Raw genomic sequence first — 23,843 nt, forward strand, 5'->3', positions numbered from 1 at the left:
CAGATCTGTTGCATTCATTATTAATGCAATATTGCCCCCATCAGCATTGGTCTTGCACTGTCTCTTTTCACTTGTACAGTATCATTTGCAAGTTACCTGAAACGTTTTTCAGTTATTGACCTCATGCTTGTATCTGATTACCTTTTTCACTTCACATTGTTATTGTTACGTACTATTTGTGCCATCATTTTAGTACCTCAAAAGTTTAAATATTTTTTGAGTTATTTCCCTTTAGAACAAAATGTAACCAAGAGTAGAACATTTTTTCCTAGCTGATTCACGTCTGTGGCCATACCACCCTGAACGCACCCAATCTCGTCTGAACTCGGAAGCTAAGCCGGGTCGGGCCTAGTTAGTACTTGGATGGGAGACTGCCTGGGAATACTGGGTGCTGTAGGTTTTATCATGGAAACCCTGGTGGCATAGTGGTTAAAAGCTAGCGCTGCTAACCAAAGAGCTGGCAGCTCGAATCTGCCAGACGCTCTTGGAAACTCTATGGGGCAGTTCTACTCTGCTCTATAGGGTCGCCGTAAGTCGGAATCGACTCGACGGCACTGGATTTGGTTTTGTTTTTAGTGACTGTTTTTTATATAGATTACCAAACCAGGACACTAGTTTTTTTTTTTTTAGTAGGAACACTATGTACCTGGAATGGTTTGGCTTTCTGTTTAGTTTGTGATTACGGCTTTATTTACATTCCCATATATATTCCTTATTTATATACCTGTGACTATTAAGTTACTAGATGTTTATGTGTACTTAACTGCATTACTCTAGTTTAATAAAAGACACTTGTTTCAGAATTCCAAACGTATCAGGAAGGTATTTCAATCCTGGGAGGAAGGGTGTGGGAAGAGAGAGAACTTGACTGATTTTTTTGTTCATTGCTTGCATTGAATTGTATTTTGATATTCTAAGAAGAAATTTGCTGAATTTTTTTTATTTTAAAATTTAAGTAGTATGAGTATGCTCGATTGACCTCATAACCGTTCTCAAATGAATAATGAAGATTTTTGTTTCATTTTTATTGCAGGATGGAGTGGTTCTTGTTCATTGTAATGCAGGAGTTTCCAGAGCTGCTGCAGTTGTAATTGGCTTCCTGATGAATTCTGAAGAAATCTCATTTACCAGTGCCTTTTCCTTGGTTAAAAATGCAAGGCCTTCCATATGTCCAAATGCTGGCTTCATGGAGCAGCTTCGTACATATAAAGAGGGCGAAGAAAGTAATAAGTGACAAAATACAAAAATTAGAAGATAACAGCAGTTCATGAGTTGCACTGAGCAGATGATGGATAACTAACTTCTCAGTTGGTAGCTATAGAGCTACCTTTTTCCTTCTTTTTGAAGCATAAACTTGTAAAAATTCCTATTGCTCTTGCTTTATTAAAAGATCTGGTGTATAAATCAATTTTTTAAATTATATTTTTCTTTGATGTTACATTGTCTGATTAAATGCTTCTTTACATCACTAAGGGAAAATGACAGTATATTAGCAATCATTTATTTCTGTAGAAGAAAAGGATTTAGATTTGAAATCTGTATTACAGCATGGAAAGAATAAATCAGTTGATGAAGTCTCTTTGACTTTTTCTATTCCAGCAACTGTTTTCGTGAAGGCAAAATTTGAAGTGCTACTTGATTTCCTATTTCAGAGGGAAGTAAATATCTTTGTGAAGAATCTTTTTCATGATTAAAATGAATAGCTTAAACCTCCCAAAAGAGATAACCTGAATCTGAAAGGTTACACAATATTTAAATAATGGTTGCAATCACAGAATGTTTGTCTTCTTACAAAAACGTATCCACTTTTCATTCTGATTTTTAAGTTTAATTCTATTTCCTGCATCCTCTCCTTTTTTTTTTTTTTAATGTTCGTATAGATTCTCTCTCTTAGATAATTGTGAGCTTATGTCTCTCACATAATTTTGAGCTTATGTTTCTTTAATTAGGTGACCTAGTCTCTTACACTGTGTGATTCCACCCGCCCCCCCCCAACACCCCGGATACCTTAACACCTGCTGGTGGGTCTCATGTTGTAATATTTTGTTCTCCTTGGATCTGTGAGAAAAGGTTTTATACTGAAAGATCATTTTTTAGGTGTCATATGTTCAATCAAACAGTTAAAATCATCTGTTTTCTAGTTCAGTATACTTCTCTACCAGAGAACTTTTTTTTTTAAGGAAGAAGAGTTTTGGCTCTGTAAGAAATTTTAATTGTTTAAACCAAAAACCAAACCCATGTCCACTAAGCTGATTTCAACTCATAGAGACCCTACAGGACAGAATAGAACTGCCCCATAGGGTTTCCAAGGATTTGCTGGTAGATTCAAATTGCTGACCTTTTGGTTAGCAGCCAAGCTCTTAACCACCGTGCCGCCAGGGCTCCAGTTAAGTGTTTACAAAAAAAAAAACAAAACAACCAGTTGTTATCAAATTGATTCCGACTCACAGCAACCCTGTAGGACAGAGTAGAACTGCTCTGCCAATCTTTTTGGTTAGCAGCCATAGCTCTTAACCACAATGCCACCAGGGTTTTCAATTAAGTGTTTAAAAAACCAAACCAAACCCATTGCTGTGGGGTCAATTCCAACTCATAGCGACCCTATAGGTCAGAGTAGAACCGCCCCATAGAGTTTCCAAGGAGCGCTTGGTGGATTTGAACTGCTGACCTTTTGGTTAGCAGCTGTAACACTTAACCGCTACGCCACCAGGTTTTCCAGTTAAGTGTTTAGGAAGCCTAAAACCATTTACAATTCCATCTTTGGCCAGAGACTTTGAATAGATTTTGTTTGTTTGTTTGTTTTAATGTCCCCATAGTGGCAAGACTGAACTCAGAATATTTTATGTTTTTTTAAAGATATGCTTTGAGTTTTTTAGAGGAAAGTATACTTTAAAAAGTTAGTTATAGTAACAGACAATATATTTACTAGCTTTCAAATAGCCTTTCATTACTTAGAAAATACCATCTAGATTTTATATAAAAAATTTTGAGTTCTTCTTACACACACGTTATATAGAGCAAGCATATTACACAGAAAGTTACAAAATGTACATTGAGCACATCTGTGCATTTTAGAAGGCGGATTTTCTTACGCCATCAGGAGCAAATAGTAGAAGTGATAAATGCAAGTTATGTTTTGAAATTGCTAATAGCCTGAAAAGATGCCATCGTACACAAAACTGTGAACACTTTGCTCCTCCTGAGAAGCAGCCTAAATATTATCAACCCATGGTGAACTGTTTCAGGCTGACCAAAACAGGCTAAATTCTCGTATTTCTGAGACTGAGATAAACTTTTATGTCTATGATCAGTATTACTGAAGGCTTGCTGGGTGAGCCTTCTCCATTCCTGCAATAGAATTCATTTAAATACATTTTGTTTTCCTAGATGCTATTTAGTTTCCAGCCATTCAATGTGACATGAAGCTTTGAATTGAACTTGCTCATAATGGATAGTATATTACTCATGTCTCTTGTTTGTATGCTTAGTTTTTGCCTGTAGTGATCTGGTTATTATGCAAACACATATTTTTTATGTCTTCTTCAAAAGTGCTTTGAGCATCAGTTTTATTTTAATCTGAAGTGATAGTATTTTGCTGCACCTAAAATGGATCGATGAATGTAATTTAGTCTTTTAAAATAGGAATACTATGGAAGGCATTGATAGGTATATATTTAAAGAGTAGTATGTAAGGCATATACCATTTATTCTATACACAACATCCCATGGAAATAAGTTGCACTTTCATACCTATTTTTTAAAAGGAACTTTACTATTATGATCCTGTATCTCACATATTATGAAGTTAAAAAACACACAAACAAAATATAGGTCTGTTTTGAGGGAGGGTAAAAAAATATTCCAAGAAGTTTGTGCCTCTATTGTTAAATATAAAATTTTTACCATTTTTAAAGGGAAAGGGAAATGAAAATGTTGTTTTTTAACATTGAAAAGAAATAATAGAGTCTTCCCAGCAATCTGAAAAAGATGAATAGAAGAACAAAGTCATTGATCATATGATAAAATTCTATTTATTTTAGGTTAATAATTTTTAAATGTTTTATCAACTTGTTTTATGCTTTATTACAGTTGCTCAAATACATAGAATTTGAATTGAAAGCCCAAGAAATAGATTTTTGGAACATTCAAGAAATATTTTTCTTAGATTTTTTTAGGCAAAATTTAGATAATGTACTAACTCAAAGCCCAAGATATAGGAGGAAATTTACAATTCTTACTGCAATTTCACTTTTTCTTCCAATCTTTCCCTATCGAACATTGACTGAAATGTAGGAATATAGGATTTGGGAATTTGTGTGCATATGTGAACCTGGGAAATATACTTCGCTTCTGACTGATCTGTGGTGGTGGGAAAACTTTCTAAATATGGCAACGTGATTGTTAGTGACACAAATTTTCTAATATACATAGAAGGACTCTTCAAATGTAATTTCGTCAAATATTTTTTTAATGTAGCAGGTGTTTTTCAGAGCATTGCCTTATAACCTTGTCCTTTGGATTAACTTAATAAATCAATACCTTTGTAAGTAGAACTACAGTACATTTTAAAATAACAAAAATGTAGCATGATAATTGATTTGGTTTTGCTAGGTGACTCTAAATATTTGATTTTTCTGCCTAAAGGATCTTGAATATATTGGTCCCCGTGTAGTTATTCAGTTATTTTAAACCTAAAGGTTTTGAAGTTTTATGTTCTTGCAATACATACAATTGCAATTACAGTCAACACATTTATAGTGTTTTTTCTATTAGTATATGTCTAAAAATAATTTATAGTTAAACTTTTCTATCTCAGATAAGGCTTTGACTTATTTATCTTGTATAAATATTTATAATGTACCTTGTATTATTTCTAGGTGCTGATATGTTTTATTAAATATAATAAAGAATATAATATTTCATCCTGTTAATGTCTTTATTTCTTTGAGGCTATTTGTTTTAAAAGATTTAACATTCATTTGCTGTCAAATTTTTGGTTAAAAATCCGTGGCCAAACACAAAATTATGTATTTTAGAGTATAAGTTATTTTAGGTCTGTGGAGATTTTTTTACTGTAGCTACTTCAAGAAATAAAAGATCGGTTAATTGGCATTACTATGGATATATTGGAGCCTCCTTGGCAAAGTGGTTAAGAGCTTGGCTGCTAATCAAGATCTTGGCAGTTTGAATCCACCGGCTGCTCCTTGGAAACTCTATGGAGCAGTTCTACTCCATCCTATAGGGTCACTATGAGTCAGAATCAACTCACTGGCACACAACAGCATGGATATATTGGCCACAGAAATTTAAGGGACCATCCTAGTACTTTAAGTCAAGAGAATATGCTGAATTTCTCTCAGATTAAACTGCTAAATATTTTAACTATGAGTACATTCAGACATAATCTGGTGCCACCCCCAACCCCATGCACTCACATAACTTTTAGGTGCTTAAGTCAAGGTATGTACCCAGGGTTATCCTCAACAAAATTCTACTTCTCTAAATGAAGATATTATCAAATTAGGAAAGAGTTGATTTTTTATTGATTTTTCACTATCATTTTTCCCATGAGAAAAAATGTATGACTTTTGAACACTCTAGAATGTAGGCTTACCGATTTTTTTAAAAAAAATTCTTAGGAAAAACTCAAACATACATAAAATTATGGGGAATAGCATAATGAATTACCCATCAAATATTTTCAACTCGTCGTGGCTTTGCTTGCTTTAAAACACTCCCAGCCATCACCACTCCCCGTCAGCTTATTTTTAAGGCAAATCACAGATCTTTCTAAAATAAATCCCATTGTTTTTCAAAGCTGTCAATCTCACCTGCTATAAATTTCTGCAGGCTTTCAAATATCTGATTAAACCTATGTGATAGTCAAATAGATCAGGAAATAACATTACAGTTGAAATCTCTGTAAGCTTTGATGTTGATTTTTCGCTTCTAGCAGATGAAAAGAAACCATTAAATTGATTAAAAAACAATCCAAGAGTCAGCTAAACTGATGTTTCTTTTGATGTTTGGCTGCCCCCTTTCTGCCAGTTGTTTACTGCAATGAAATGATGACAAAAAAATGCATAAATGTCCACATGCAATTGTTTATTTTAAAATTTATAAAGACATGATTTTGCCCACAATTATTTATAGAGGTGTCAGATAATACAAATAACACCCAATGGGTCTGTATTTTTTCTGATGGTGATCTCTACATCTTAAACACTTAAAACTCTTTTGGAGATCACTTGTCCTCAGGGCCATATGAAGTCATGGTTCCTCTGTGAGTTCTAGGTGACATCACAGTCTAGGTGAACTAACAGCCCGTGGCTACACCAGCTGCCAGAGGCTGAGACGATGAGAACAGAAGTCATAAGACACCCTCCCTTTGCTCTCTTTCCGAAGATGACAAACTCCATCCTATTACTAAAGTCTCACTGAAGGTGGATATCTTTTTCTCTTCACTTCAATTTTTAAATATTCTTTGTATTTTGTAGAATAGACTGACTGTGGACTTGTAGGAGCAACATGTTGAATTTATATTTTATACTTAAGTTGATGAGTATATGTCTTAGTCATTTAGCGTTGCAATAACAGAAATACCACAAGTGGATGGCTTTAACAAAGAGAAATTCATTCTCTCACGGTCTAGGAGGCTAGAAGTCTGAATTCAGGGTGCCAGCTCCAGGGGAAGGCTTTCTCTTTCTGTGGGCTCTGAGGGAAGGTCCTTGTCATCAGTCTTCCTGGGTCCAGGAGCTTCTCAGCACAGGGGTCCAAAGGACACACTGTCCTCCTGGCTCTTGTTTCTTGGTGGTATGAGGTCCCCATTCTCTCTGCTTGGTCCTCCCTTTTATGTCTCAAAAGAGATTGGCTTAAAACACAACCCAATGTTGTAGATTGAGGCCTGCCTCATTAGCATAACTGCCTCTAATCCTGCCTCATTAACATCATAGAGGTAGGGTTTACAACACTTACGAAAATCACATCAGATGACAAAATGGTGGACAATCCCAATATTGGGAATCATGACCTAGCCAAGTTGACACACATTTTAGAGGAACACATTTCAATCCATGGGATTATATATGACACAGTAGTTTGGCTTTGGATGTATCAGATATATTGAAAATGAATAAATTTTGAGATATCACATATTTCCAACCTTTTAAAAATTTCTTTTGAGTTTCGAAGAAAGTTGAAATATATACAGCAACGAATTTTCAGGTTGAGCCTCCTGTAGCCCTAGGTATTCTACGCAAGTGTTTCACCTACCTGGGGGTGTGATAGGGAGAGGACAGTTTAGGAGGCAAGACCCCTCAAGTGGTGGAGCTTGAACTCTCTCCCTTTTTAACAATCAGAGCTCTGTGTATGTACGAATCATCTGCACAGTACCTTGAAGAAAGTTTGAAAACCAAAAAAACCCACTGCCTTCAAGTAAATTCTGATTCATAGCAATCCTATACGACAGAGTAGAACTGCCCCACAGCGTTTCCAAGGCTGTAACCTTTATGGAAACAGACTGTCACATCTTTCTCTCAGGGATCCGCTGGTGGGCTTGAACCACTTGGCCTTTTGTTTAGTAGCCAACCACCTTAAGCATTGCACCACCACTGGCCTACAAATACAGCACTTTGATGAAATCTTACATTCCAGGAGAGGGGCACTGAGGGAACCACAAACCCAGAATAGAAATAGGGAATAGATTTTCTGCTTTACGCAATATTTTATTTAATATGTTCAGAATAGAAAGTAGGAAGGCAGGTGCTATAATTAAAATAATGAAATTTATGTAAAGAAAAATGTGATGAACATGCAATATTTCTAAAGATTGTAGTTTAATAAGAATATAAAAAAGTAAAATTGTTCCATGTAAGTGTTTCTTATTTAAGATAGGAGCCCTAGTGGCACAGTAGTTAAGAGCTCCGCTGCTAACCAAAGGTAGGCAGTTCAAATCCACAAGCCACTCCTTTAAACCCTATGGGGCAGTTCTACTCTGTCCTATATGGTGACTATGAGTTAGAATCAATTTGATGGCAATGGGTCCATTCAAGATAATCCAAGTTATGAAAATCTCATTTGGACAAAAAAAAAAAAAAAAAATTGAACTACAAACAGTTCTTCATTTTATAATAGAAATACTTCCATGTGTCTATAAATAATAAGAACTTCTAATTAATCATGTTTTCATGATTTAAAAAATTTGGAAACGCACAAAATTGCATCAAATACATTATATCAGATAATTACCCTTCTTTCAGTGTTTATTTTCTTAGAGCTTGTCATTAATTTGCTAACTCTTTTTTTAACATACATTTATTGAAAAGTGGTGGAAATACAGAAAAGAAAAAGTTACGGTCCCTGCCTTTGAGAAAATACTTACAAAACAAGTATGTCGTAGCAAATGAGTTGCAGAGATAATTTGTCAGGAGCTATGGAAAGAAATGATTGACTACCAGTAATATTTCAAGATTAGAAAGAAATGGAATCAGTTTTGGAAAAGCCAGGGAAGGAGGAGAGAGTAATAAAAAGGACAGTGTAGCATCACCGAAAACATAGAAAACATTGTTTTTAGGAAAACATTTTTTTTTTTCAAAGATTTTAAATGCTGCAGATGTCAAGAAGACAGGCCGGATTTGGAAATTGGAAGAAAAATAGTTGAGGTAGGTAGTCTCATTTCAGAAAAGGATTTACACAAGTGCCAGGGTGTAATGAATTAAAAAACAAGATCTGGTGCAGATAGGGAAACAGATCACCTACTAAAATCTACAGACTCTTTTTTTGAGATCTTGAAAAAAGGAAATGTGAGAAAAAACAGGGCATGATAGCTAGAAGGAGGAAGAAGGTCTAGGGATGATTTTAAGATAGGGCAAACTGGGCGTCTGTGTAGCCTGATAGCAAATAGCCCGTTAAGAGGGTAGAAGATGGAAATGCAAGTGAGGAAAGGGAAATGACTTACTTTCTGAAAAGAAAAAAAAAAGAAAAACTTTTAATGTGAAAAAGAAAATAGTAAATAACACGTGTAATCAACCACTAAAAAAATTATATAAAATAAAGGAAAGGCCCTGTGTAAACTAACTTACAAACCAGTTTACAACTCTGTCTCCCACTCCATCTTTCCTGTTAACAGTTTGATGTAAATCTTTTTCAACTCTTTATTTAAACAAGCATCTCTCCCTCTATATATGTTCATGTGTTTGTACCCAAAACACTTTTTTTTTTTGCTAAATAAAAATGAAATGATGCTATATATATTGATTTTCAAATTGCTTCATTATAGCATTCATGGATATCTTTTTAGGTCAATACACACACATACATGCAACCATGCAGGCACATACACGTACACACATACACCCAAAACAAACCTGTTGCTGTTGAGCAGATTCCAACTCATAGTGACCCCGTAGTATAGCGTAGAAATGTTCCATAGGGTTTTCAAGGCTGTAACCTTTCTGGGAGCAGACTGCCACATCTTTCGCCCATGGAGCGGCTGGCGAGTTCAAACTGCAGACCTTTGGGTTAGCAGCCGAGCACTTAACCACTGTGCCATCATGGCTCCTATGTAAACACACACACATATAGTTTTTTTTTGTCTTCCTTGTGCTAGACAGCTGTATGTTAATTCTAAAAAGTAGATTGGTAGGTGGGGTCGGTTGAATAGTGGCCCGCAAAGATATATACATCCTAATCTCTGTAACTTGTAAATAAGACTTTATATGGCAAAAGGGACTTTGCAGATGTGATTATGAACATTGTCACTTTTCCTGGATTTTGAAATGGGGATATTATCTTAGATTATCTGGGTGGGCTCTGAATGTAATCACAAATGTTTTTATAAGACGGGGGAAGAGGAAGATTTTACTGCAGAAGAAGGTCATATGACAGAAACAGAAGGAAACAGAGAAAAAAAAATGCTGCACTACTGTCTTTAAGATGGAGGAAGGGGCCACAAGCCAAAGAATACAGGATGCTTCTAAACCAAAACAAAAAACAAAAAAACACCCAATAGGACAGAGTAGAGCTGCTCCCATAGGGTTTCCAAGGATATGCTGGTCAATTCAAACTGCTGACCTTTTGGTTAGCAGCCAAGCTCTTTAACCAATATGCTTTCAGGGCTCCAAGATCCCTCTAGAGGCTAGGAAAGGCAAGGAAACAGATTCCTTACCTGGAGCCACCAGAAGAAACCAGTCTTGTCCACACATCGATTATAGCCCTTTAAAATTCGTTTCAAACTTCTGCCCTCCAGAACTGTAAGAGAATAAATTTGTGTTATTTAAAGCCGTCAAGTTTATAGTAATTTGTTACGTTAGACAAAACTAATGCATTGGGTCAAAGAAAAGAAGTATTTTAAAATATTTACTATATCTTTACAAATTATCCTCATGGACAGCTTTGAAAAGTGCCACTTTGACTAACCATGACAGCACTGGATGCTATCAGTTTTTATTTCTGTCAATTAGTTTTGCAAACAAACTCTGCTGCCTCCTCTAGAAAGGAAAGATTGTTTTGGTATTACGCTTTTTATGAGGCACGTTTTAAAAAAGTCCATTCCATCTGTGATTATATTTGATTTCTGAGAATCTGCCACTTATTACTAATTGTTACTGCCTGTCTCCAATTACAAAACTCTTCCTGGATTGGGATTTTTGGAAGTTTCTGACGAAGTGGCAAAGGAGAATATGTGAGGATTTTGAGGAGCATGAGTCTGGTGAGGACCAGAGAGCATCCCAAAATATTACGGAGCAAAACTAAGCGTATTTCTAGACACACACTATAGGGTCGTTGAGTCGGAATCGACTCGACGGCACTGGGTTTGGTTTTTGCTTTTTGCATGTCGAATGTGTGTGTGTGTGAGAAAGACAGAGCTCTATACAAGTACTCCAGAGAAAAGTAGCGAAGTCCGGGGAGGGGGACGGTAGAGGATGAGACAAGAAGGTGCAAACGGGTTTCTCCGTGTGGTGGGTTCACGGGTGTTTATTGTAATAAAAGTATATGAGTCAATGCTTTAATATAATAAAATAATATATATTATGGAATATTAAAAACAAAAACTCATAGAGACGATAAAAAGTATGCTTTGAGCATGTTGCCTAAGCCCAGATACAGACATTCCAAATACGCAGTTTCACCAAGTCAAATGCCCCACGCATTACTGGGAAAGGCTGAGATGTTACAGAGCACTAAATAAACTCATGCTAATTATGGAAAAAAAAAAAAAAAGGCTTTTTCTTATGGAACAGTGAATAAAAGAATTTCTGCTTCGGGGAACTAGAACACCCGCAAAGCAAGAGGCTGAAAGCGTGAGCAAAAGCATTCCCAGTACCACGCTTCTCACGTTAGTTCACCATTTTCCCTTGGAAATTCTTTCCTCGGCTATGCGGAGACTGCGCAAGGACATTTGCCCGATTCTAAAATGGCGCCGCTGAGGCCCCCTACTAAAACATACAGCGCATGCCCGGAAGTTACGCTCCCCATCAAATAGTACGTCCCTACCCCTAAGGAGAGTTTCCGCCATTTTTGAAAATCGGGAGCGTTCCAGGTTTAGTGTAGTTGCCGCCGCGATGGCAGCCTTTGCTATGGATCCCCAGGCACCCACACTGGGTGAGTGAAAAACTGCTTTTCATCTCTGGCGCTACGATCTACTCCGCAGGCCTTGAAAGTGGGCTAGCAAGACAGAAAGGCAGTAGCCTTCAGGCTCTCCTCTGCTAGCCTCAATCGCGGAGTGGATGCTCCTGGGTCCCCCAAGTTTCTAGCTGGCCCGCTGCTCGAGGCAGTGCCACCCTGCCACTGCCAGGGCGGTTCTGGGCGGCTGCAGACGCTGGGGAGCGTGAGGAAACAGCAGTCGGTTGGTGACTGAGCGGGTTTTGTGCCCCTACACGCCTGTAGCACCAGACTGGTTCATGCTTGAGTCTGGCCCCGCACCCAAGGCGCACTTCTGGGTTTCCGGATTCCCGGAAGTGTCGGGGAACGGTGCTGACCCACATACACGTGGGTGGGCGGTGCCCTGGAATGCGTGGTTAGGGTAGACTACTCCTTGTTCACCTAGGCTTCTGCTTCCTGTTTTGATTCTTTCTCTCACCTGTTTAATTGGAGGAGTATTCTGGGCTTTGCAAAAGGAATCTTATTAATGGAACCATGAATCGTGCGACATTTAACCAATCAGGTGATGGTAATTTTTGAAATATTGGTATTAGTAGTAGTAAGCCGGGAGTTGCCACGATTTTTCCCGCCTTCATTTTTTTTTTTCATTTTGACTCTTACTATTGTAGTCTTTTCCAGTAATCACGATGTGAAGTTCCTGATCCATCCACATTATTTATTGCGAGCTTTGTTGAAATGTGTCTTCGTTGAGAAAAACCTACCAAATTAACAGGTTGTCGATTCCCTTTTTGTCTGCTGAGTTGTCGGACAAGAACCGTTTAAAATTTTAGAACAGGAAATAAACCACGTATATCACAGAGACTTGCTTGAAAATCGGTATAGCTTTTTGAGTTTGGAAAAGAGCAAGCGCAACACGTATCTTGTGGAATGAGTTGTTTAGATTTGAAGTGCTTGTAATGGTTGTCATAAGTTTGCGCAAAATACGTTTGTTTCGAGAATAGAGTAAGGAACTATTTTATACTAGTCTTGTAAAAACGAAATGCATAACTTCAATAATACAGGTACTCTGCAACATTTAAACTTATGTACAGATGTTAAGTATTTTTTATGTGTTTGAGAGATCAGAAGATAATTCATTACAAGTTACCTTTTTCTTTTCAACAAAAATATTTTGCAGTGCTTATTTGCTTAGGTTACAAATGTCAATAAAACCTGTCCGTGTTTATTGCCTGGGTAGAAACCTGACATAGCTGACTTTAATTCTTTAAGTCCACATATTGCAGGTATTTTAGGCGCGGTATAAACATTTTCCTAGCAAAGCTGTGGTGGCACAGTGTTTAAGAGCCAGTATGGCTACAAACCAAAAGTTGGGCAGTTCGAATCCACCAGTTGTTCCTTGGAAACTCTATGGGGCAGTTCTACTCTGTCCTGTAGGGTCAGGATGAGTCGGTATTGACACCATGGTAACGGGTTTGGTTTTTTTTTGGTTTAATGGTATATTAAAACCAAGTGTTTACTTTCCTTAGTTTTAGCAGTTCAACAGACTGCTAGAGTTAATACCTGGTACTTATCATTTAGGAGCACAGGCTGTGAAATAGAGTTTAAGACATGGAGGATTCTTAGAAATGGATTAAGCTTTCTCTTTCAGGGGAATTCAGCCTTGAGGGGTGGCTAGTTACAGGGCCAGGATTAAGAACCTGTTTTGTCCTCTTGACTCTCGTGCTTTCTGCAGTATCACAATATGTATCCAGATACATCTAACTTTTCTTGACTTAGTTCTTGTATTTGCCCCCCCCCTTTTTTCTTTTGAGGGATGAAGGAATGAAGTTAGTTGGTGATGTTACCTAAAACTTTGTTTATTGCTGTAGTTTTCTAATTATATGTTTAGAATTAAAAAAAAAAAAAAAAGCCTAAGTATCATCTGAACATTGCTTTTGCTTATACTTTTGGTTTGATTTTAGTGTATGTTCTTTAGAAATATGAACAGTAACATAGCAACTAGCACTTCAGAATATTTACAATGTTAAAAAAATTTTTTTTTAATTACGGTTACTCACACCTTACTTCAGTATTTGCTTTATTCTTTTCCTGAATTACGTTGCCTTTTTCCTCTTTTATACACTTGCGTTGTTAATATCTAGGTCTATGATGAGAGATAAAAGAGCATAAATGATTGAAAGCTTTTAGATAGCCAGAAGCAAATTTTTGAAGCTGTTTAGAAGTTAAGGAATGGTTTATAAGAAGTATATAAATAGCATATAAAACATTTGACCTGTTTGAGTGCCACAGATCTCATTCAGGCTTGTCCCTATTGAAAAACCAAATTTTCATACAGAAATGCCAAATTCCACATTTGTAGATTAATCACTTAGTTTTTGCTATTATGAGATACTGAAAAAATAAGAATAATATTTGTTGAGTACTTACGGTATGTCAGGTGCTTGATGAGCTGTCTCATTTCAATTCTAGTAACAGCTCTGTGAGTGGGTACTATGAATGTAATCATTTTGTTGAGAGAGCTTGAGTCCAGGTTGACTCCAGAGCCTATGTTTTCTGTACTGTGCTGTTTTTTACTGAAACTAAAATTAATTTTACTTTCCTCATCTTTATAATGGGGATAATAATACATACTCTGTAAGTTGTGAAAATTAATTTTGAACCGATAATTGTGAGGTATCAGTTCTCTTTTTAAATTGATTTTATAGTAGGTAGACTTTTATTCAATATTCCTAACTTGTAAAACTCAGATGTTAAGGAATGATCCAAACAATGTACTTTCTAATATGTTTCTGAGTTAGGATACCAGTCATCACTATTTTTTAATTTTTTAATCTATATATGTGTGACTACACTTTTATTGTAAAAATGATTTACTGCTCTTGTGTCTGATTTGGTAAGACTGTAAAAACAACTAACCCCATCCTTGTTTTTAGTTCATTCGTGGTAGAAGCTGACCCAGAAATGGAAAGTTAGTCTGTTTATATTAGGTATTTTTTTTAAAAAAGATATTTTTTTAATTTAAAAATAAGCTCTGATTCTTAAAGCTGTGAAATAATGTACATACAAAACAGTTGTTAAATATTGCTGTTGTTAATACAAGATAACTTGCAATACAAGGTAACTTCTACATTTTTCTAGAAATAACTTTTATTGGTTTTTAAAATAAATTCAAGTATGGTTCTGTAATATTTAACAACTTTGATTAAATTATTAAAAATTATTTATGCTAGTTGTATTTTTTGTTAGCTGTTGTAACAGAAAAGTCTTTAATTATTACTATTATTTTTTGGATTCATTTAGGATCTGAACCAATGATGCTGGGTTCACCTACCTCTCCAAAGCCAGGAGTTAACGCTCAGTTTTTACCTGGATTTTTAATGGGGGATTTGCCAGCTCCAGTGACTCCACAACCTCGAGCAATTAGTGGCCCTTCGGTAGGAGTAATGGAAATGAGATCACCTTTACTTGCAGGTAGGTTTTATAATTGCTTAAAATAGTTTTATAATAATATTAATACAAGTACTAGAATTTAAAAAAACAAAATGGTGCAGATTCACTTTTCTCAAAACATTTATTAATTACATAAAGCAAGGTCTCTAACTTTGGTTTTAAGGTTTTAGAAATAGAGGTGTAAGTAGTATAAGCTACTGTGATTCCAAGAACTACTGATTAAAAATATACTAACTAAATTTTATCCAATCTACGATGTCATGGATTTTAAAACTCACCATTTTATGTACCACTGAGAAGTAAAAATACTAAATATGACACACTGCTAAGACGCCATTATTTGTAAAATGTATTCCTATTTCAGAGATGTTGAAAGTCTGCAAGGGGGAGTGCCCCTTAGAATTGATGAAATATGGTCATTTAACTTCAATATGAGAATTGATGAAATATGGTCATTTATCTTCAATATGAGTCTGCATCAACTCAACAGCAATGAGTTTGGTTTTGGTTTGACTACCTATCTACCCTGTAACCCTATTGGTTAATTACTTTTAAATTATAAGAATAGCAAATACTCAGTGAAAAGAAGTGTGATTTTAGAATTTATATGTATGACTTTGCTTTCTAGATATAGTCTCACAGTGTGTTTAGTGAAATGACTTATCTGCACAACATGGGAAGCTTTTAACCAGAATTTACAATTGTCAGCACAAAATATTGTTACCTAAGTACAACATGTTTCTGTTACAGGACTCCTTTAGCAAAGAAGTACTATGAATAGTGAGAACTAGCTACAAAAATAGTTGAATTCCAGTTGTAAACTAGTATTCTTTTCATAAATTTTTAAGTGGAAACCCTTCTGACTTTAATTGCCCTTAAAGTATTACTTGGTTTAAAGTGGTTTGTTATCATTTTTTAAGGATTGATAAGGGAGAATTATCATAAATTATATTTGAGGTAATTTAGTTGAGAACATTATTTTCTGGACAGCCTTTTTTTCTTATATTTGGCTCTTATTATTTTATGGTCATAGCTAACATATATTGAGCACTTATGAGCCAGGCAGTATGCTAAGCATTTTATATTTGTTATTTTCAGTTTTTTGTTTAACCAACCTGTAGTCAACCCAAAACCAAACTCATTGCTGTTGAGTTGATGCAGACTTGTAGCGACCCTATAGGACAGAGTAGAACTGCTCCGTAGGGTTTCCAAGATTGTAATCTTTATGGAAGCTGACTGCCACATATTTCTCCTGCGGAGTGGCTGGTGGGTTCAAACTGCTGACCTTTAAGTTAGCAGTGAGTGCTTTAACCACTGCACCACCAGGGGGTAGTAATATCCCCATTTTTCAAAAGAGGAAACAGGCTAAATTTGATAAAGACCTTACCGAAGCTCACTTAGTAAGTGATAGAGTAGGGGGTTAAAGTCCAGGTTAGTCTTGTTCCATTGCATGTGCTCTAAATCTAAATAACTTACGTATGGTGTACTTCCTAGATCAGACATTTGTTTTACAGAGGGCCTGGACTGCTCTAATGTTTGACATTGCTGAGTTTCTACTTATAAAGATATCTTTATGTCACAAAAAGTTGGTCTTTTTTCATATCTTTATTATGTATGTAAATATGTTTCTATTGTGAGAAACACGAATCTGTTTAATCTTGACAGTCAAATTCTACATTAGAGGATTATTAAATTCATTCAATTGTACATAAACTTTAATATCTACTTTCACGTGAGAAATAGGATCAAACTTTTTTTTCGAAGTGTGCAAAACATCTTGTAGAGAAAGCAAAGGTTATGTGTTTTCTAAAAATGAATAGTTTATCTTAATTACTTACTCTGGAACCTTTTACTCAAAGTGCAGTCTGTGGAACAATGGCATTGGCATCACTTGAGGCTTGGTAGAAATGCATAATCTCAGGCCCAACCCCCCCCCCAAAAAAAACCAAAGCCACCCCAGACTGTTAAAATCAGAAACTCAATTTTAACAGTGTCTCTAGGTGATTGAAGTTAGAGAAGCACCAGGAGACTAGTGTTTAAGTCAATGTATTAAATATATAAATTTAAAAAAGCTATCAGAAGTGATAGAAGATTCCTTTGTTTTCCCACCTGATTGTGTTTTTTGTACATTTAGGTGGGTCACCACCACAACCAGTTGTACCAGCTCATAAAGATAAGAGTGGAGCTCCACCAGTTAGAAGTATATATGATGACATTTCCAGCCCAGGACTTGGATCAACACCTTTAACGTCAAGAAGACAGGTGATATATATACCTTTATGATCTATAATAATTTCATGTTTTTGTGTGACTATACATTCTCAGTTTGAAGTGTTTTCCTAAGGTCTATTTTAGTGTAAGTGTATTTCACAGGATAACCATTAAATACATTTATTTAGAATCTACTTAAATTGTGTTTATCATGAACCATGCTTTAAAATGCAGTAGAACTTCAGATTTTCTCTTACAAGTAGTTTGTAGTTTTGGTAGGTATGCCTTCTCCACCTGCCCATGCCTCTTGTTATTTCATGCCCTTGAGTAAATTCCTACTCATAGTGGCCCCTGTGACAGAGTAGAACTGCCCCTAGGGTTTTCTTGGCCGTAACCTTTATGGAAGCGGATCTCCAGGTCTTTCTCCTGCGGAGCCGCTGGGTGGGCACACGCCATCAACCTTTCGGTTATCAGCTGAGCACCTGACTGTTGTTCCCCCAGGGCTCCCGTGACCCTAACTTACTTAATATACATGTGGAATATGATTTTGATTTGTCATTCTAGTTGTTAGAAATCTTGAATATTTATACATAATTCTGTGACAGAACAAATGCAGATTCAGGGTTTTATCCATACACAGGGCACTTTGTAATTATTTGAGATCTTTGTTTTAGGAATGGTTTGTATTGGTATAAGACCAGTATCCTTTTAGAGCTTTGATAACTGTTTACTTATTTTACTGAAAAAGCTGCCTTATGAGTTGATCATCTAGTATGTTCCTGCTACTTTTGGTGTAGGTGTTCCAGTAGTAGTATTTCTTTTTTTTAGTTATAGATTATGCAATTTAGAGATTCTCTGTTCTGAGGGGACTGATAGTGACCAGAAAGTATCTGTTACTTAACTGAGTACTTACTGTGTACAGGCCTTGATCTTATAACTTCTCATGTATTATCTCATTTAATCCTCACAGATATTCTGTGAGGTATAGGTATTGTGAGCTTCACTTTACTAATGAGGAAACTAGAAGACAGAAAGGTTTAGTTTGTTAAAGGTAAAGCAACTAATACATAGCAGAGCCAGGCTTCAAACCCAGGCAATGTTGAATCTAGAGCCAGTGTTCATAATAGCCATGCTGTGCTAATATTGTGATAACCCTTGATTATGAGTTAAAGGTAATATGGGTTCTTCCTTTAAGTAAGAAGTTTAATATCTTTTACAGATAACAAACATTCTCTCCTATCACAATTGTTCTTAGAATGTATAAACAAAATGTATCTGTGCAAATGATAGTTCTTTGTATTAAGACATTACTACCGTTGGGCTTGGAGAAATGTTTTATGCCTGTTCCTAAATCAGATTTGGCATAGTTGTTGGCAAGCTTATGAATATTAGAAAGCATCTTTCAGTGACTATTTACTGTTTATAGTTTGATATGCCTGGCATATGAGGCCTGCTTGTCAGGTAAAGCAAAATTAATTTATTGTGTTAAACAGATTACCTGCTCTTTCCAATACTTATGTACCTTCCCTGTCCCACACAGTAGCCACTAGCCAAGTGTGGCTGTTGACATTTGAAATATGGCTAGTCCTAACTGAGATATGCTGTAAATGTAGAATACACACTGGATTTGAAGACTTAGAAAAAAAGAATGTAAGCTATCTCATTAATTTTTTATATTGATTATATATTGAAAGGATAATATTTTGGGTATACTAGGTTAAACTATCATAAATTAATTTCTTCTGTTCATTTTCAGTGTGCTGACTGGAATATTTAAAAATTCTTGTGTGACTTGCATTATATTTCTAAGGAATGCTTGTTCTAGACTTAATAATCAGAATATTCTAGTCTGGGATATTTTTATAAAGGTTGATAAGTAAATCTCATGTTTGTTATGAGAACCACTGCCTTATAAATTTATACTAGTTTTCATTATTCCTTGATGATACATGGAAACAAAGGTAGTTTACAGTTATTGCTGTAAAGTCCTTGGTAGGACAGTTAAGTGCTTGACTACTAGCCAGAATGTTGGTGGTTCAAACCTATGCAGAGACTCCTTGGGAGAAAAGTTTGACAACCCTATGGAATGCAGTTCTATTCTGCACACATGGGGTTACCATGAGCCACAGTGGACTCAACAGCAACTAGTTTTTGCTGTATTCAAAATATTTAAAAGTCTCGTGGGTCACAATTTATGGAGAATCCTTTTAACTTGAAAGTTGGTAAGAATATTATCACTAGATTAGAGCTTAATTTAGTTACGCCCCCCTGAGATTTAATTGACCTCTTTCTGACTAAGAAAGAAGTTGGCATTAAGAATTAAACAATTTTAACATGTCTCCTACTGTTCTGTCGATATTCAGTTCTGGTTACAAGGTATAGTCAAATTTTAGATTTCCTTAGTTTAATCAGAATCTGGTAAAAAAATCTTTATCCGTATTTTCTTCTAGAGAAAGAGTCCTTTCTCATTCTTGATTGAATATTGTCTTTGTTTGTAGAAAGATATTTAACTACTTTAATCTTAAATTTAAAGGAATTACCGTTGGTAATTTTTTTGCTTTGTAATTTTCTACTGGTACTGGGAGGAGTATGTAGTCTGTTGTGTAGTCAGATTTGAATCTGTAATATTTTATGGTTTGTAAGTGTTTGTTTAAAATTCTGCTGTCTTTCTCTTATATAAACTTGATGGTTTTCAAATATTTTACATTAAACCTGTTGCCGTTGAGTCAATTCCAACGCATAGCAACCCTATAGGACAGAGTAGAACTGCTCTGTAGGGTTTCCAAGGAGCGGCTGGTAGATTCGAACTGCCAAACGCTTAACCACTGTGCCACCAGGGTCACCCATTTTACATTACCAAACTAAAAATAAATACATACCATGCAACTGCCTATTAAAAATGATGTCTGTTTAACAACTGTTACTTATATTAAGTAAATTATATATTAAAAGATCTAGCATATTTTAGGTTATCAGTACTCAACTGTTTTTTTTAAAGTTAGGGAGTACTCTTAGACTGTAAGCTACTGAAAGGTATCTTTCAACATCTGGTGGAGATTCAGTTGTCTGTTGAATGAAGCCCTTCAAAACTTTTTGTTTATGTTATGGTTAGAACTTTGCATTTTTTACCATTAATACTTTCTTCTATTTTCGTGTAGACAAACATTTCAGTACTGCAGAGTCCTCTTGTTGGAGTTACCACAGCTACTCCTGGAACAGGTAAGCAACTCCTCCTAACACCAAAAGACTATTCTTTACCCTTTGAATGGACATAATATAAGCCCTTTGTTATATTGCCAAAACTTTTCTCTTTTAGTCCAGATTTTGGGACTTTTCTCAAATGTCAGTAACTTCCTTCAGAAAGGAAAATACTCTGTATATTGAAGCTGTGCTGAGTATATAGATAAGATGTGATATTCTACTCAAAGTGTTAAGAATTTGAAAAAGTAGATGTACTTAATTAGATGTTTGAAGTGTCTTCTGAGTTATTTAAAATTGTGTAATTAAAAAAAGTTGCGATTAGGAAGAAAAGGACTCCTTGGGAGACTGAATAATAAAGGTATTTTAAGAGATATTAATATATATCTCTATATCTTAATGTCATTGACTATGAACAGCCACAGATTGTATCTAGCGTTTCCTTAAGATTAATGATATTTTTATCATCATCAGCATCATTAGCGTAACAATTGTTACATCTCAGTCTTTGTTTACTAGTGCTGCTGTAACAGAAATAGCAGAAATAGATGATTTTAAAGAAAAGGAATTTATTTTCTCACAGTTTAGTAGGCTAGAAGTCAGAATTCAGGGCACCACTACAGGGAAAGGCTCTTTTTCTGTCGTCTCTGGGGAAGGATCCCTATCATAACTTCTGCAGCACTGGTGTTCCTCAGTTCCTTGTCGATCTGTCTTCCCCACATGGATGCTTGCTTGCTTCTGGGTCTAATCAGCTCTTTTTGTAACACGAAAGTGATTGGGTTTAGGACATGCTCTATGCTGAAATGACCTCACTAATGTAACAAAACGCTATTCCCAAATGGGATTGCATCCACAGGTATAGAGGTAGAATTCCAACAGGTATCCTTGTATATACTAACCGTATGTATTTATAATCCCATTGAATGTTCATTGAGCATCTAACCATGCACTAGGCCCTAGGAAACAGCAAGCAAAATAGTTAATCCTTGCCTTTATGCAGTTTAAAAAACATTTAATAGAATTTACATTTATGAGCAAAAAAAATAAATTTTTTAAAGCTTGTTAGAAGATAATGCTTTTTATAGAGGAAAAATTAAACCGGGAAGGGAGATGGGGATGGGGGCTTGCTGTTTTATACTAGTTTTTATTGCTGCTGTAAGGAATTTCCACAGACAGTACGATTTATTTTACAGTTTGTCAGGTCAAAAGTCCAAAATGGGTCTCACTGGGTTAAAGTCAAGGTATCAGAGGGGTTGCGTTCCTTTCTGGTGGCTCTAGAGGAGACTATATTTTCTTGGCTTTTTCTTCTAGAGGCTGTTCATATTCCTTGGCTTATGGCTCCCTTTCTCCATCTTCAAAACTAGCAGTTTTGTGTGTCTCTGACCATTCTCCCATAGCTACATCTCCCGAGGTCTCTTTTAAGGACCCTTGTGATCACATGGGGCTCGCCAGGATAATCTCCTTATTTTAAGGTCAGCTAGTTAAAAAAAAAAAAAGAAAAGAAACTGCCATCGAGTCGATTCGGACTCGCAGCGACCCTATAGGACAGACTAGAACTGCCCCCATAGGGTTTTCAAGGAGCACCTGTGCTGTGCCTGGACTTCCGACTACAGAAACTGTGAGAAATAAATGTGTTGTTTTAAGCCACTAAATTTATGGTAATCTGTTATGCAGTAATAGAAAAGTAATACTGATTTTGATACGAGAAGTGGGCACTGAAACAAATACCGAAAAAAATGTGGAAGAGGTTTTGAAATCAAGCAGTGGGAGAGGGCTAGAAGAATTTTGAGGCACATGATGAAGAAAGCCTAAATTGCCTTGAACAGGCTGTTAGAAATCTGGACTTTAAGGACACTGCCAGTGAGAGCTCACAAAAAAAAAACTACTTGAAAAAATCTGAACCTGGATGATGCTCGTAGTTGTATCTTGCTTTTGTAATCTATTCTGAAAATTTTTACATTTAAACTGCCATGTTTAGTCCATTTACATTTTATATAATTGTTAATTTGGTTAGTTTAAATGTATTACCACATATTTAGCAAACAACAGGTGTTATATGTTTTTTTGCCAACTGTGCCCTCCCCCCGTCTAGAATAATCAGGATCATCTCCCTATTTTAAAGTCAGTTGATAAGTAACCTTAATTCCATCTGCAGAGTTCCTTCACAATAATACCTGAACGTGTGTGATTTAATTACCAGAGGACAGAAATGGGGGGAGGGGGGGTCGTCTTTAGACTATATATACCAAACCAAAAAACCCACTGCTGCCGAGTTGATTCTGACTCATAGCGACCCTATAGGACAGAGTAGAACTGCCCGGTAGAGTTTGCAAGGAGCGCCTGGCGGATTTAAACTGCTGACCTCTTGGTTAGCAGCTATAGCACTTAACCACTACGCCACTAGGGTTTTCTAGAGTATATATATCATAGTGAAAAATCTAGGATGTCATGTCATTCTTCCAGCTACGTGTGTACTTGGAGTGGAGTGTCCCAGTGGAATTAGAACGGCTCTTAACCAACACTAAACTGAGTAGACTCCCACAACAAATAGGTAGATGGTAATGCTTTGTCACACACACAGTCGTGAATAATAATTCAGTTGTTTATTTGATTCAAGTAGTTATCAGACAGACATTGAAAATGCAGAAACACGTCACATTAAGGTACGTAGTTCATGCTTTCACGGGTCTCGTAGTTGACTGAAAAGTACAAATTACAATTTTCTTATCAGGTAGAAGAACACAAGATTAAAGTTAAACATCACATGCTAAGTTTTTTTTTCCTACTGCAGTAATTTCTACAAGGTTCTTGTAAGAGTAGAAATCATATGAAAATATAAGAACTATAGAAAAAAAAAAAAAAAAATTTTTATTTTTTTTATAGTAGGAAAAATACACCTAGCATAAGTTGGCCACTGGGAGCCGCTGCTGCTTCTACTTTGAGTTTAAGGAATTTACATGAGAAAGTCTTAATGGAACAGAAGTTAAAAAAAAAAAAAAAGTATTTTAAAAAAGTGAGGTGGGCGTTGGGACCTATCATGACTAGCTAATAATAAGCAAGAAATGGAAGAAGGGGATTGATTTGAGAAAATTGAGGGGGGAAAACCTAGATGTTTCACTTAGAGCTATTGTTTTTTTAGCTACTATATTTAGTATTAAATAAATGAAAATTTCTTGTATAATTTGTAAATTTTCTGAGATTGGCAAGCTTTATAAAGAGATGTCATTGGATGGCATCAGTACTATTTTATGCGAAAGTCTGTGCACAATAAGGAGTTGATTTTTTTTGTTCATTTTGTTTGTTTTTATTTCTGTAACTGAAATTGAGATCATGTCTAGAATCTTATTTCTGGAACAGGAAAACCTTGTGCATATGGCAAAGTG

The 23,843-nt window shown here is 35.8% G+C and overlaps 2 protein-coding genes, 1 long non-coding RNA gene and 1 other non-coding gene across 6 annotated transcripts in view; 3 read left to right on the plus strand and 1 right to left on the minus strand.

Moving 5' to 3' along the window:
• The window catches only part of DUSP19 (dual specificity phosphatase 19), a 22,415-nt gene extending 18,412 nt beyond the window's left edge, over nucleotides 1-4,003 (plus strand). The window contains exon 4 of the mRNA XM_049887601.1: nucleotides 1,034-4,003. Within this exon, the coding sequence (XP_049743558.1) occupies nucleotides 1,034-1,234 (201 nt within the window). The 3' untranslated portion in view covers nucleotides 1,235-4,003. The remainder of the gene's footprint in view (nucleotides 1-1,033) is intronic.
• LOC126077874 (uncharacterized) overlaps nucleotides 1-11,403 on the minus strand; it is a 14,286-nt gene extending 2,883 nt beyond the window's left edge. Inside the window, exons 1-3 of one of the 2 annotated variants that reach the window (XR_007517883.1) lie at nucleotides 11,336-11,403; nucleotides 10,166-10,248; nucleotides 9,366-9,558 (exon numbers count right to left, since the gene is read on the minus strand). This is a non-coding gene — a long non-coding RNA (uncharacterized LOC126077874). Of the gene's footprint in view, nucleotides 1-9,365; nucleotides 9,559-10,165; nucleotides 10,249-11,323 lie in introns of both variants that reach the window. The other variant, XR_007517884.1, reaches the window with a different exon arrangement.
• On the plus strand, nucleotides 282-400 carry LOC126078594 (5S ribosomal RNA). The gene has a single exon (XR_007518084.1). It is a non-coding gene; the product is annotated as a 5S ribosomal RNA (ribosomal RNA).
• Nucleotides 11,404-11,490: 87 nt separating the features above from the next.
• Nucleotides 11,491-23,843, plus strand: part of NUP35 (nucleoporin 35) — a 31,954-nt gene continuing 19,601 nt past the window's right edge. Inside the window, exons 1-4 of one of the 2 annotated variants that reach the window (XM_049887605.1) lie at nucleotides 11,491-11,601; nucleotides 14,902-15,072; nucleotides 17,186-17,313; nucleotides 20,421-20,481. In XM_049887605.1, coding sequence (XP_049743562.1) covers nucleotides 11,562-11,601; nucleotides 14,902-15,072; nucleotides 17,186-17,313; nucleotides 20,421-20,481 — 400 coding nt within the window. In that variant the 5' untranslated portion in view covers nucleotides 11,491-11,561. Of the gene's footprint in view, nucleotides 11,602-11,730; nucleotides 12,164-14,901; nucleotides 15,073-17,185; nucleotides 17,314-20,420; nucleotides 20,482-23,843 lie in introns of those variants that run through there. The other variant, XM_049887606.1, reaches the window with a different exon arrangement.

The sequence above is a fragment of the Elephas maximus genome, chromosome 6 (genome assembly GCF_024166365.1).
Source record: "Elephas maximus indicus isolate mEleMax1 chromosome 6, mEleMax1 primary haplotype, whole genome shotgun sequence".
In the NCBI taxonomy this organism is placed as follows: Eukaryota; Metazoa; Chordata; class Mammalia; order Proboscidea; family Elephantidae; genus Elephas; species Elephas maximus.